At 32.9% G+C, this 13,493-nt stretch overlaps 1 protein-coding gene across 1 annotated transcript; it reads right to left on the bottom strand.

Moving 5' to 3' along the window:
* Positions 1–11,991: 11,991 nt before the first annotated feature.
* Positions 11,992–12,777, bottom strand: LOC140451233 (zinc finger BED domain-containing protein 5-like). Its single transcript, XM_072544968.1, has one exon. The coding sequence runs from the start codon at positions 12,775–12,777 to the stop codon at positions 11,992–11,994; it is 786 nt and encodes a 261-aa protein (XP_072401069.1).
* Positions 12,778–13,493: the final 716 nt, after the last annotated feature.

Genomic DNA, 13,493 nt, shown 5'->3' with positions numbered 1-13,493 from the left:
AATTCGACCGTTAGTTAATGGAAATTCATTTCATCTAACAATAAAACACTGAAAACTGTTGTTTTAACACTCTCACAAAATTTATTTTAAATTATTATCACTACAGCTGTTTTGGTCAGCATGCCTTTCTCAGGTGATCTATTTTTGGTATGTGTGTACACTTCATAGTGTTTAACTGAATAAGTTAAGGAGGAGACAATTGTTTGTCTCATGTTGGTCATTTAGACTTATGTCTGTATTTTTTAATTTGTTGATTTCCACAGATTCTAATAAAGATAGCTTAAGGCCTTTAGTTTAAATGTGAAGAATTTAAAATGCGTCATTAAAACAATGATTATAGTCTAGAAAGTAAAGTGCGTACGCAGAATCTGTTTTTCTTTTATTAAATGCCCTTTTATGTTCGACTATACGTTTGATAAAAGTTCTACCAGTTTGACCGATATAAGTTTTTGGGCAGTTGTCACATTTAAGTTTATCTATACCACTGTGTAATTGCTTTTTCTTTTGGCTCTTCTTAGCCAGGTGGTGTTATTTCTTTCTTTAATCTATTAACCTTTATCCTTTATGAACCTATTTAGTTAAATACTATACAAAAAAATGTGTAAATTCAGTGTAAACACATACCAAAAATAGATCACTACAGCTGCTGAAAGCTGTAGTGATAATAATTTAAAATAAATTTTGTGGAAGTGTTGATATCAAAAGTTTGAAATTTTTTATTATTAGACAACCTATAATGTTGATTTATATGGTTTTGTTAGTTTCTAACAGTAAATGCGGCTCTAATTTTGTATACTTATCTATTTTTGGCGCCTTCCCTATCTGCACCTCTCTATAACAGAGGCGATAACTAGAAATTAGTATATGTAGTGCCACAGATAGACATTAATATTGATGAAGTATTTTATATGTAGTTAATTTTCTAATATATTTTTTAACTGTTTTACCTCCTTTCCTCACTGACTGGAATATTAATCGTAACAAAAGCTTTTTCATATCCTTGAGATGTTTCTATATTTTTATTGCATTATATTCATTACAAGTAATCAGGCAAATTGTTGTTTTCTTCTTATAATGACCGACATATTCGCTTTGCTTAAACAGGTCCTACCTGCTTGTTACACAGAAGCTGCTAGTAATTATTTCTATGTATATCGTTATTGCTACCCTCAGATATAAATCTTATATTATAATAAAGCAACCGATTTCCATTTTGTGTACAACTTGGATATTTATCTATGCAATTTTGTTGTAGATAACTACCCACTATCACCTTATACAGGAAACAATTCCGAAGGTATGGGTAATTCTATATGTAGTTTATTGCTGGGCGGGATTTCGTATGATGCGGATTATAGACGTATATTGACAGCGCTGTAGCTGATTGATATTCCAGTGGCATTGCACGGTGCGATGGGTTAATTACCAAATACTAACAATTATAATTTAGCTGTAATTATAATCCTCGTACTGCCTAATATTTATTGTCATTACGATACAACTTTAAAGGAAAACTAATAATTAGAGACATTTACATATTTTCGAGAGAAAATAAAATTAGATTTCAATTTAGGACTTGTGTTAGAAAATATAAAACTCACGGGACATTTGACTCCTGACCTTTTTTATAAACTTCTAAGGAAGATCCTATAAATGTGCATGTTTGTCAATATTGAGATACAATGCGTTGAAGTTTCATAATAAATCGGCTCTTACTGCAAGTAAAATTTATTGGTGAAGCCACTTATTTCCACAACTGGTTATAAATACAATTTTTTGTAATAATTATATGATCTTTGCTATGTCTATTTAAAGCGAGAGCATTATCACTCAAGAGATAAGGAAGGAGAAGAGATCGAGGAGAAACACGTCACGAAAAAACTTGGCATCACGAATATTATGAGTGATTTTAACTTAAAACTAGAAAAAATCATATTATTATTGTTCGGCGGTATGTGCTCGGATTGAGACATGAAAGGTGAGACTTAATGCAATTCTGCTAAGAGAATAGTCTGGTTATCATAATCATTACTTTAAATTACCTAATCGTAGACACTATACGTAGATATCGCATACAGATAAGAGAGTAGAGGGTGCCTTTGAACGGGGGTATACTTAAACAGTTCGAGTATTACTGGCTGTATATCGAATATCGTGATACAAACTTGGCAACATTGTCGAACATTTATTCAAGACATTAAAACTAAATTTGAAATCAGTCGACCGTTAGCTTATGAATGGGCTGGTTGTGGCTTCTGCCGTGTTCGGTTATGGAAACATGTGGATAATTTTTTCGTTCCACAACTTAAAAACACGGATTTGTGTACCATTTGTATTTCACAGGATGACTTTGTATCAGGGTAGTGTAACTAAGGTGCAGACTTTTAAAACGGTTAAAAGTTACGTAAAGAAACGATCCCAACCAAAATACAACGAAAAAGATATGTTAAACGTAATTGAATTCTTAAGAAGAAGAGACATATCACTAAGAAAGCTGCCAAAGTTTATAGAATAACTAACACTGTACTTTTTCATCGATTGAAACAACTAGACGATAGTGATACTCTTACAAATCCCCAATAAAACTTCTCCTCCAAACACACTTTTCGGCAGGTATTAAGTACTGAACAAGAAGAATTTCTACAGGCGTATATTTTAAAATACTTACATATGAACTGTAGGTTGATTTGTAAAATTTTATGCACATTGGCCTTAGAATATGCATTAAAGTAACTTCGAAGTTGTAAAAGTTAATAATTTTTCATAAATCATTTTTATTTTTGGTAATTACTTACATTAGTGATCATAGTCGGATTAGTCTGAAATTTGGACAGTGGATTATGTTTTATTTTTTATTCACTTTTCAATCTATACATTTTCTTACGCTGAGCTATAGTTTTTCTGTATTTCGCATTTAAAAAACTGATATTTTGACATAAATTTCAAGATGCCGCCGCCATTACAGCTGCTGTCAATGATGTGCGTGTGCGTACTACATACTGCTTGATCCAATGTTGCCACACTTTTCAAATGTATTTTGTTTATTGTGAAAATATTAATTCTCAAGTACAATCATTAAGGAATACTGATAATGAGGGATTCATATAACTGTATTTCATTTGTTATTAACTTATGGTATTACATATCTATAGATTATACTTTATTTTGTTTTATGTTGCATTTAGTTGGATGTATTATCAACTTCTTTATTAATTTAAATTGTTAGATATGATTAGATTAGGTTTTAATTTGTTTTTTTATTGGTAGACCATTTTGCTTATTTAAAGTACGGTGTAGCGTGTTTAACTACAGAATAAAACACACTCAGAATGCCCACTCTCAGATGCCGCCTTTAAAGTTTTTCAGCATGCTATCGCCATGTTTTAAACGAAACCATAGACTCGAATTGAGAAATTTGTGACAAGATACGACAAAACTGTAATTTAAATTTTTAGAGATTAATAATTTAGACATTTGAAATAATTTAAACTATTCTTCAAGTTACGTACGAATAAAATAGTGCATATTATGTGTATCAAGCACTGGTTCCGTTTAAAACATGGCTGATTCCGTCTGCGCGAACGAGATTCGCGTACTTATTTTTTCAAACACAGTGGGCATTCTGATTGTTTATTATTCTGTGAAGTTTTAGATGTGATTGGATTAGTTTGGATTGGGTTTTATTTTGTTATTTAATAGTCAATATCGAGTTTTACAAAAACACTAATTCTGCAACTTGACAACAGTGTTTAAGGTTGGTATTTTGCCTAACAGGTTGGCCCTTTGTTTTAAAAGGCGATGTTGCTAAACAAATATGAAAGTCAGGTATACTATAAAAAACATTTATAATTTTATAAATAATTAGCCAAGAAATTAATTCTTCTTCTTCACGTGCCATCTCCGCGACGGAGGTTGGCAATCATCATGGCTATTCTGATCTTAGATGCTGCTGCTCTGAATAGTTCAATTGATGTGCATCCGTACCATTCCCTCAAGTTACGCAACCATGAGATTCTTCTTCTTCCTACACTTCTCTTGCCCCGGATTTTCCCTTGTATAATCAATTGAAGTAGGTTGTATCTCATATTACGCATAACATGCCCCAGGTATTGCAGCTTTCGTGTCTTGATGGTTTCCAATACTTCCATTATAAATTCTAAATTAAGAAATTAATTAAAAGAGCGTTATTATATGTTTTTAAATGATAATTTGATAACAATTCTATGTATATTTTATGTATAAGCGTTGATTGAATGTATAAGTTATTATTTATTAGTTATTATTAATATATAGTTATTAAAAATCCAAATTAATTGGTGTATTTTACTATAATTTTAAAGAATATTTTAACTAGACAACATCATTAATAACCTTAACGAATTCTGTTGAGGAGGTGTAAAGTTCTTTTTACTCTAAACCTCGAACGGTGAAGTTCTTTCGTGTTACCCTTGTGACCGTAAAATGGCGTGTACCATGTGCAATTTTCATTTATTGGAGTGTGCACGATTATCGTTAGAAGAAATTCAAAAATTTATGTATGATCACGGCGTAATGAAGGAGACAACTGTGTGCCGGTGTGGAGCAGGACTTAAAGTGGATACGCGAGGAATCTTTAGATGCTACAAGAAAATTAGCAAAAATAAACAAGCGGCAAAAAGATGTGGCTTTACTCTATCGGTAAGGAAGGTAACTTTTTTCGAAGAGACTCGATTACCGATGGAAAAGATATTTCTTTTCGTTGCTCTGATTATTCATATGATTCCTCCTAGGCAAGACCTTATTGGGCGTGAGTTGAAAATGTCATCTAGGTCTGTAGTTGACTGGTATTCCTTCTGTCGAGAAGTTTTTCTACGTTTTGCTATAAAAAACTCAGAGAAACTTGGCGGCAAAGGGAATATTGTCGAAGTGGACGAAGCAAAGTTTGGCAGGAGAAAATACAACAGGGTCGCTTGTATCCTGGCCAGTGGGTTTTCGGTGGATTCTAACGGAACTCCAAAAAATGTTTCCTAGTACCCGTTGAACACAGAGATACCGACACTTTGTTGGGAATAATTCAGGAATTGATTCTTCCGGAGACAACCATTTATAGTGATTGCTGGAAAGCTTATAACTGTTTGTCTCATGAAGGATTTCATCACCAAACCGTGAATCATTTCAAACGATTTGTTGATCCTGAAACGGGTACCCACACGAACAACGTGGAAAGGATGTGGAGGGAAGTGAGGTCCACCATTCCCAAATATAGAGTAAAGCAAGACCACTTTGTAGGTTATCTTGCTGAATTTTATTTCAAAAGAAAATTTCCCAAGCACGCCGAGCGGTTGCACCACTTTTTTCTTGCTGCCGCCCAATTATATCCACCGGCATATTAGCACTATCGGTAAGTAACAATTTATATGGACATATATATATTCTTATTAAAACTTAAATTCAATATATTTACACCGCAAAAAACAATATTAAATAACATGTGGTACATTTTTAAAAAACAATAATAACTCATATGTAGTATGTGTAGTAATAATAACTCTTATTAAAACTTAAATTCAGTATATTTACTCTGCAAAAAAAAACAGTATTAAGTCATATGGAGTATACTGTTAATAAAATTTAAATTCAATATATTTACTCCGAAAAAAACAAATGTGTATGTGGCAACATTGAACCTGCGCGGAATATTCTATATTGTGCGCAAACGCGCTTGACTTGTTTTTCCAAATAAATGAATTTTGGACATTTTACAATATTTTATAGTTTTGGATAATTTTACAGGGAAAATGATTGGTATTTACTTTAATTTTGTGTAACTACTAAGGCTATTTCGTATTTCGATAACATTTTTCTCTTGTTAATTTTTGATTTCCTATACTTTTTACGATTTTTTTTCAATTTTTGTTATATTTTTTCACTTTTTGTATGTTTCCGTAGAAGTAAACATTAAAATTTTGCCTTTTTTCTATTTTTCAGGCTAAGTCCAACAAAAATTCGCATTTTTATGGACCCTCACTAATGTAAACACATACCTTATTTTTAGTTTGGAAAGAAAGATTTCAGACTCTTGGATATATAATAAAATGCCAAGCTTGGATTGAGTAAAAAGATTTATGAAGACGAATTCGACTCTAACATTACACAAACCAGAAAACACAACTCTTTCAAGAGCTACCAGTTATAATAAAACTTATTTTATAATTTTATGGCTTTAGTCGAGCTCTTCAGAAATACCCTTTAATAATATTTTAAATCTGGATGAAACTGGAGTAATGACGGTTATTTAAACTCCAAACATAATCTGAAAAAAAGAAATAAAGCAAGTGGGACAAGCCGTTCTGGCAAACGTGGACACCTCGTTACAATGGAAGGAATTGTTAGCGGTTCGGGCAATACCGTACCACCACTTTTTATTTTCTTTCGGACAAGGTTGCAAGATACTTTTATAGTTGGTTGTCCATCTGGTAGTTTAAGCTTGGTGAATAGTCCAACTAGTGGATGAGAAAACGCATCGCGTTTTCTAAAACGCTAGAAAATTTGGCGATTAACACTAAATGAAGTGAGACTAACTCAGTTTTACTTTTTCTAGAATACCACGAAAACCATTGCTCACTGGTAGCCATTATTTATGGAGAAACCAATGGTATTAAAATGGACACCTTCCCTCCTGATTGCACACATAGGTCACAACCGTTGGATGTATCTGTTATGGGGGCATTTAAGACAAAATATAACATTGCCCAAAATGATTGGATGCTCTCACATCACAAATACGTTTTCGGATGAAGACTTTAATGCAACAAACATCACAGACCTATTGTAGAACAAACCATAGAAGTCTTAAACACACCTATTAAACCGCAACCATTAACTAGTTCTTTTACCGTTAGAACTCAAGCAGCATTCATTCAAAAGCGGACAGATCCCTCCAACACAATTTCGAGAAAAACGCAATAAACTGATTATTCGTTGAATATTTATATTTTTCTTTTGCAATTTCTTCCATTTTGCGTGGGTTGAAATGACACTTTGAACTTACATACCACTTTTTAAAAAACAGTTATATTAAAGCAAAAAACTCAAATTAACAAATGGATATGTCTTGTTTTATCTGAATGCATGTTGGATCTGTCTGTTTTTGTTTGATTGTGGACTGGATATTTTAAAGCATCCTAATAAACAATCATTATTTATACAAAACAGAAGCATAGAAATGATAGTTTTATTGAATAATAATAATAACACAAGAAATTTGTTGCATTAAAACAAAAACTTAAAAATAAGGGTTCAAATATTTTTATTGGTAACACAAAATGAAAAACTGTATTAGTATGACTTTCTTGTTTATACATGCATCTCATGGCCTTCTTCTATAGAGTCGCAGTTTGAGTTAATTTCTTCCTTAACTTTTTCTGCTTCTACGTCAACATTACCGGACAATATGTCTTTATTCTGGACAAAATTGAGTTCTGGAAGTTGCTATTACTCCTCATGGTTAAACTGCTTTTCCAACAGTGAATTTACGTTTTTCTTGTTTTTTTTTTTCGACAGAAATGGGATTTCCAAGAGGCATAACATTGAAATTTATATTTTGATCACTTCGACCTCTTTTAATCAGTGAAGTGTATTGTCTGTTTTCGTCAAAGTTAAAAACTGCACTTCCCTTCATTTTTATTGAAACTCGTTCCAGAGAAATACATTTTTTCAGATAAATCTTCTTTAGATCTTTAATCCCATTAATCATGTTGTATGTTTCACATAACTTTTTGATGTTAAACAACTACCAATGTTTCCCGAAAACAAGAAAACGGCCAACTTTCTCATAATAGCTTTGATATTCTTAAGGGTTAAGAATGACAGTGTGTTTCTTTAAAATTTTCTCCAGACGGTCTAAAGACAGATAGGAGTGTCCTCGTACGGGAAAATGTAATACCATATCTTTCACTAAAGGAGGAGCTTCATTTTTAAGCCAAAGTGTCAAAACATGTATAATATGTGCATTCTTGTTCTGGCCACTGCACCCATCGCAGAATAACCTGATAGTCTCTATATCTTTCAAATTGGTGGATCTTAGGTGCGTCAACAAAGCTGAGCCAATCTCCGTTGCAAAGCAAAATAAATGGCTTTTTGAAGGAGTTGTCTTTAAATGATGGTAAAAAGCATTTGCCTGAATTTTATGCATTCTAAGCTGTGTTATTAGCAAAGCTTTTTCACTTTCTTCTTTTTGTTTAATAGCATTTTTTAGGTTAAGGCATGTTCCGCAAACATCACACGCTGGGGATGAAAATAAAATATTAAATTCTCTATAAAAAAACTCTTTTAAACATACTTAAAGAAGCCTTAAAACCAATATTTTTAAGTTGTATAAATTAGAAAGGCTTGCTATATTTAAATCACGTGAAAGATATACCCTGCACGACTTTTTCCTGTTGTAATGACTTTCGGTCGCTGGTAAATTTTGCAAAAAGACTCTTATTTTAGTTTTGACTGGCTCGGATCGTGCAGTATATTTATCCCCACCTCGTTTATCTTTTGGAACATTTCCTTCGTGTAAATTCTTTAAAATTGTAGCTAGCCTAGATTTTTTGATACCCAAAGAAGCCATAAAAAATCCACAACAAACAGGAACAATTGATTTTTTTCCACCAATTCGGAAAAAATAAGTCGCATGCATTGTTTTTGGTTTTCTTCTTCGGTCTACAATATTAACCTTAGGAATTCTTCTTTTGAGTTCAATAACTGATATAAGATGACAGAGTTTTTGGTCTTGTATATTCTTTACAGGCTCTTCATACAACTTTTTCCTTGCTTTTTTAATATCAATATTTTTTACCAACATGCATTTATAGGCTTTGTTATTGTGGTTACATGGGCGTTGGAAATGAAGAAGATCGGGATCTGCATCGAGATATCTAGAACAAAAATGCTATATTAATATCTCTGTATTCGATGCAGACAGACTGTTTAAAAAATTATACGTGTTATTCGCGATAGAATCTAGTAAAAACCTTTACCAAAATAAGAAAAAAACGCCCATGATGTTAGGTTAAAACCCCTGTATATGAGCGTCACTGTAAACAACATTCAATATAAGCCCATAACCCCATACAAATTATAAAAAAATCTTGCATAAAATTCAATAGCAGGTTAGTACATAGTCTTACCTTAGTTGTTTCAATGCATCTCGTTCTCGTCGTTTATATAAATAATTCTGCACTCTTCCTCCCCGTGTGCTGATCGACATAAATTGAATTGAGACAAGCTGGAAGAATGAAGATGTCTATGTTTATTCTACTTTTAGATTTGACTATATTAAATGTAATGGAATATGTCTGGTTTTGAATGATCCTCAAAAAGTCATAATCGACAGACGATTTGTCAGGTTTTGTCTGAACGGGCGAAGTTTAAGTTCAGATTAATACAGGATATATCGGGTTTAGAACGATTTTGAGGTAAGCAATCGACAGAAACCACGACGAAGATTCAAAAACGATAGTAAAAGAATCTTATGAAAAAAAAATGGATTTGTCCGGTTTTGAATAAACGCTCCTCAACTGCTATTGAAGTTTCAGCCTCTACACTATTTCCTGTTGAAGCTGTTCCATTTTTACTGAAACGAGAGAAAAAGGGGCCTTAGAGGAACAGAAAATAGGTAAGGAAAAAATTAGGGTTACAAAAAAGGTTTTAAAAAAAATTAAATATCTAGCGAAACTGATTCATTGTGTTTTGATGATGTTTGTTTTAAAGACCTGTCTATAGCTATAAACGATTACATTATTGATAAATTTTGTTAAAGAAAACTATTACTTGCAAAATTAATTACGTTGCACAAATTAACAAAAAAGCGCATAGTGAATTACACGTGTCATGTATGAGTAAGAATACAAAAACCTCACAATACAAATAGACTAGTTCTACAAGTTCACAATACCTTAACATTCATACTTCTTAACAGTCTCACAAACTCAAACGCTCAAAAAGTGTTCGGGATATGTCGACAAAAATATCTGCCAAAGCATGGAAAAAATTTGGAAAGAAATTCTATCGAAGCCTGATGACGAATAAGGTGAACTAGCCTTTGATGACAATGCATTGGAAAATAGAAATTTTGACAGTGAATGAGAGCAAGAATGTGATGATCATAATAGTATTGTCCTTTTTTGTAAAATACCAAGAATTCTAACTTTTGTCGGTAAAAATGGAACGACTCGTAGGAAAAAACATTGTCCCAACAAAGCAGTTCGAACAAGAAACAAAAATATTATTATTCGGTTATCAGGTTGTAACTAATACGGCATTAATGGTAAAACGTCTCTAGAATGTTAATCGCATTTTTTACGAATACAATGTTGGAAGTTGTAGTTGAAAATACTAACCTTTATATCTCTAAACTAGCCCAAAATTACGTCAGAGAGAGAAGGGCTAGGCCCACAGGTATATTCGAAGTAAAAGCTGTCTTTGGCTTGTTGTATCTAACAGGAACAATAGAAAGTGTTAGGCTAAATACTAAATATTTATGGGAGAAAATCAGTCTTGGAATTAAACGGTTTTGGTTGGTAATGTCTCAAGACAGATTTCTTTTTATTTTTGCTTTGATGTTTGACATTTGATAACTTGGGAAAGAGAGAAGAGAGACAACAATTTTACAAACTAGCGCCAATAAGAATGTTATTTCATATTTTTATGTGTTTATTAGCAACTGTAACAAAGCATATACAGTAGGAGCTAATACAATAATTGGCGAGAAACTGGAGGCTTTTAGAGAAAGATATGCTTTCAACCAATATATTTCCAGCAAACTGCGTAAGTATGTATTAGAAATGGTTGCCTTACTTGATTCGGCAGCATTATGTTTCAAATTTAAGAGTATATATTGGAAAACAAAAACCAGGTCCGTATAACCTATCTAACGATCCATAACATTTTACGACTAATAGAGTCAATATCAGCAACGAAGAGAAATCTAACATGTGGCAATTGGATTACTAGTATTAGTTAAGTAAACACTGTATTTAAAAACCATAAAATTACATCTGTTGATACCACAAGAAAAAATAAGAAAACGTTGCCAATTAAATTTACTAACACAAGAGCTCGGCCTGAGTTTTCCTCACTATTTGGTGTTTCCAGAAAGTAATACTATAGTCCAGTGATTCTCAAACTGTGGGGCGCGCCCCTCTAGGGGGCGCGGTAATATTAATGGGGGGGGGCGTGAGCCCATTCGAAAAAACCATCAACAACATTGACTAATTTACTAAAATCAAAGCAAAACAAAAAATCAAATTCTTACAAAATAAAAGATAAAATACACATGAACACTGATATAACAGGTATACTTATAAAGAGCATTGAACACTAAATTATGAACAAGTTTAATAGTGAATCAGTGACTTCCTTGAGCTTGTTTTGTAGAGCAAAGTTTATCGAAACGAGGTATAATATTAGAAATAGACGTTCTCAGTTCTTTTTTTATATTTAGCTGCGATCTATTTTGGTCTTCAAAGCAGCCACCGCAGAAAATCCTGTTTTGCAAAGGTAGGATGTTGATAACGGCAATAGTATACGGAACGCTCTGGTTTTCAGTGCAGAAAACTCATCATTTACTCCTGTCCATAATTCAAAGAGTGATTTATTATTAAACTGTTTCTTGATTTCATCATTTACCGTGAAGTCCATGAAGGTTTCTTCTTCAGCGGTGGAGAGCCCTTCCGGTGCACTTTGGAACGGATTCCTAACCCACTCGTAACTACGTATTAATTTGTCGTCGGCAAAAAAATATCTTTTAAAATTTTTAGTCAGCATGGCTAAATGATTTTCAATGGTTACAAAAACAACTTTCACGTGTTGTTCAACAACCTTGTAAGTTTTAATACATTAATCCACATTTGCTAACATTTCTAGGAATTTTTGCTTTAAATTTCTGCTCCACAATTCCAATTTTTTGCAAAAACCATTTACTTTATCACTCGTTTCCAATATATGTGTATTGGCTCCTTGAAGCTAAATGTTCAAAATATTTAGTTTCTCGAATATGTCAACCAAGTGGCTCAATTTCATCAAAAATAAACTATCTCCAAACATCTCGGCTTGCGGTCTTTTTTCTTCTTCTAGAAAAATAGCGATTTCATGTCTTAATTCAAAAACGCGTTGTAAAAATTTCCCACGTGATGACCATCTTGCCTCACAATAAAATAATAATGCTGAATATATTGCACCCATGTCTTCACAAAGTGCAGAAAATATTCTGGTTTTCAAAGGTCTCATTTTTATGTAATTAACTACTGTTACAACCGTTGTTAGCACAATATTCAGGCCCGGAGACATTTCTTTGAAAGCCAGAGCTTCTCTGTGGATCATACAGTGTGTCCATATATACACTGGAGACTTTTGTTTCACAAACGCTTGTAGACTATGAAATTTTCCGGACATTGCACGAGCACCATCTGTGCATATTCCGACGCAATTCTTCCACTCTATTTTTGCTTCATTTATATAATCGTTTAAGATAGCAAATAATGCGAGAGTTGTTGCTTTCAGTTCTATTGGTTTGCAAAAAAGTAGTTCTTCTACTAATGATATGCCATCACAAAATCGAACGTAGACAATAAAATGAGCATCTTTATTGCTATCTGTTGCCTCATTAAGCTGAATCGAAAACAGCTTGTCGCGCAACTTCCCGAGTAGCTGATCTTGTACATCTTCAGCTATATCACAAATTCGACGGGCAACAGTATCGTTTGATAGAGGTATAGACTCCAATCTTTTGGCAAAATTATCTCCAAACATAGTTTCTACAATTTGAATTGCAGCTGGCAAAATAAGCTCTTCGCCAATAGTGTAAGTCTTTTTACATCTAGCTATTTGATGGGAGGTTTTATAAGAGGCAAGTAAAGCTTTTTCATTTACAGTCAAAGTTTTTTTTTTAAATGATTTTTATTTTTCATGTGATTTTAATTTTAACTCGAAGAATTCTCGGGGTTGATTAATGCACTCACTATGAAGCGTTTCCAAATGTCTTCTAAGTTTATTTGGTTTCATGCTGTCGGCTGCTAAAATTTTTGAGCAAATGATACATAGAGGCCGTTCTTCTTCATTTACTTCAGTAAACGTAAACCCAAAATTTAAGTAATCTTGAGAATATTTTCATGATTTTATTTTTGGAACCACTCTCGCCTGTACACTTGTTGATGCTTCACTAGTATCGAATGCTCGCTTACGCCCAGTTAAAAATTTATCCATGATTTTGTATAAATTTAAGTATATTTACCTACTGCTTTAAATATTTTAATACCGTGAACTGCAATTAATACACGCAAACTACATCATATGTAAACATTTACAATAAATTTAACAGGTGCAGAAGGACTGACTGGACTGACTAAACTGACTCGACTAAGGTCTGGGTTTGAGGAGGAGAGAGGAGAACTCGGAACTTGGAACTTCTCGCGAAGAGAGACGATCGGTTCTGGATTTGTGTTGCCACATATCAATAAATTTACTTA

This window comes from Diabrotica undecimpunctata, chromosome 9 (genome assembly GCF_040954645.1).
Source record: "Diabrotica undecimpunctata isolate CICGRU chromosome 9, icDiaUnde3, whole genome shotgun sequence".
Taxonomy (NCBI): Eukaryota; Metazoa; Arthropoda; class Insecta; order Coleoptera; family Chrysomelidae; genus Diabrotica; species Diabrotica undecimpunctata.
Note: the sequence above shows the minus strand (reverse complement) of the source record. Positions and strands in the feature narration are given on the sequence as shown.

Excerpts from the sequence above, each read along its gene's own strand:
- LOC140451233 (XM_072544968.1), bottom strand. The coding sequence starts at position 12,777 with ATGTTTGGAGATAATTTTGCCAAAAGATTGGAGTCTATACCTCTATCA.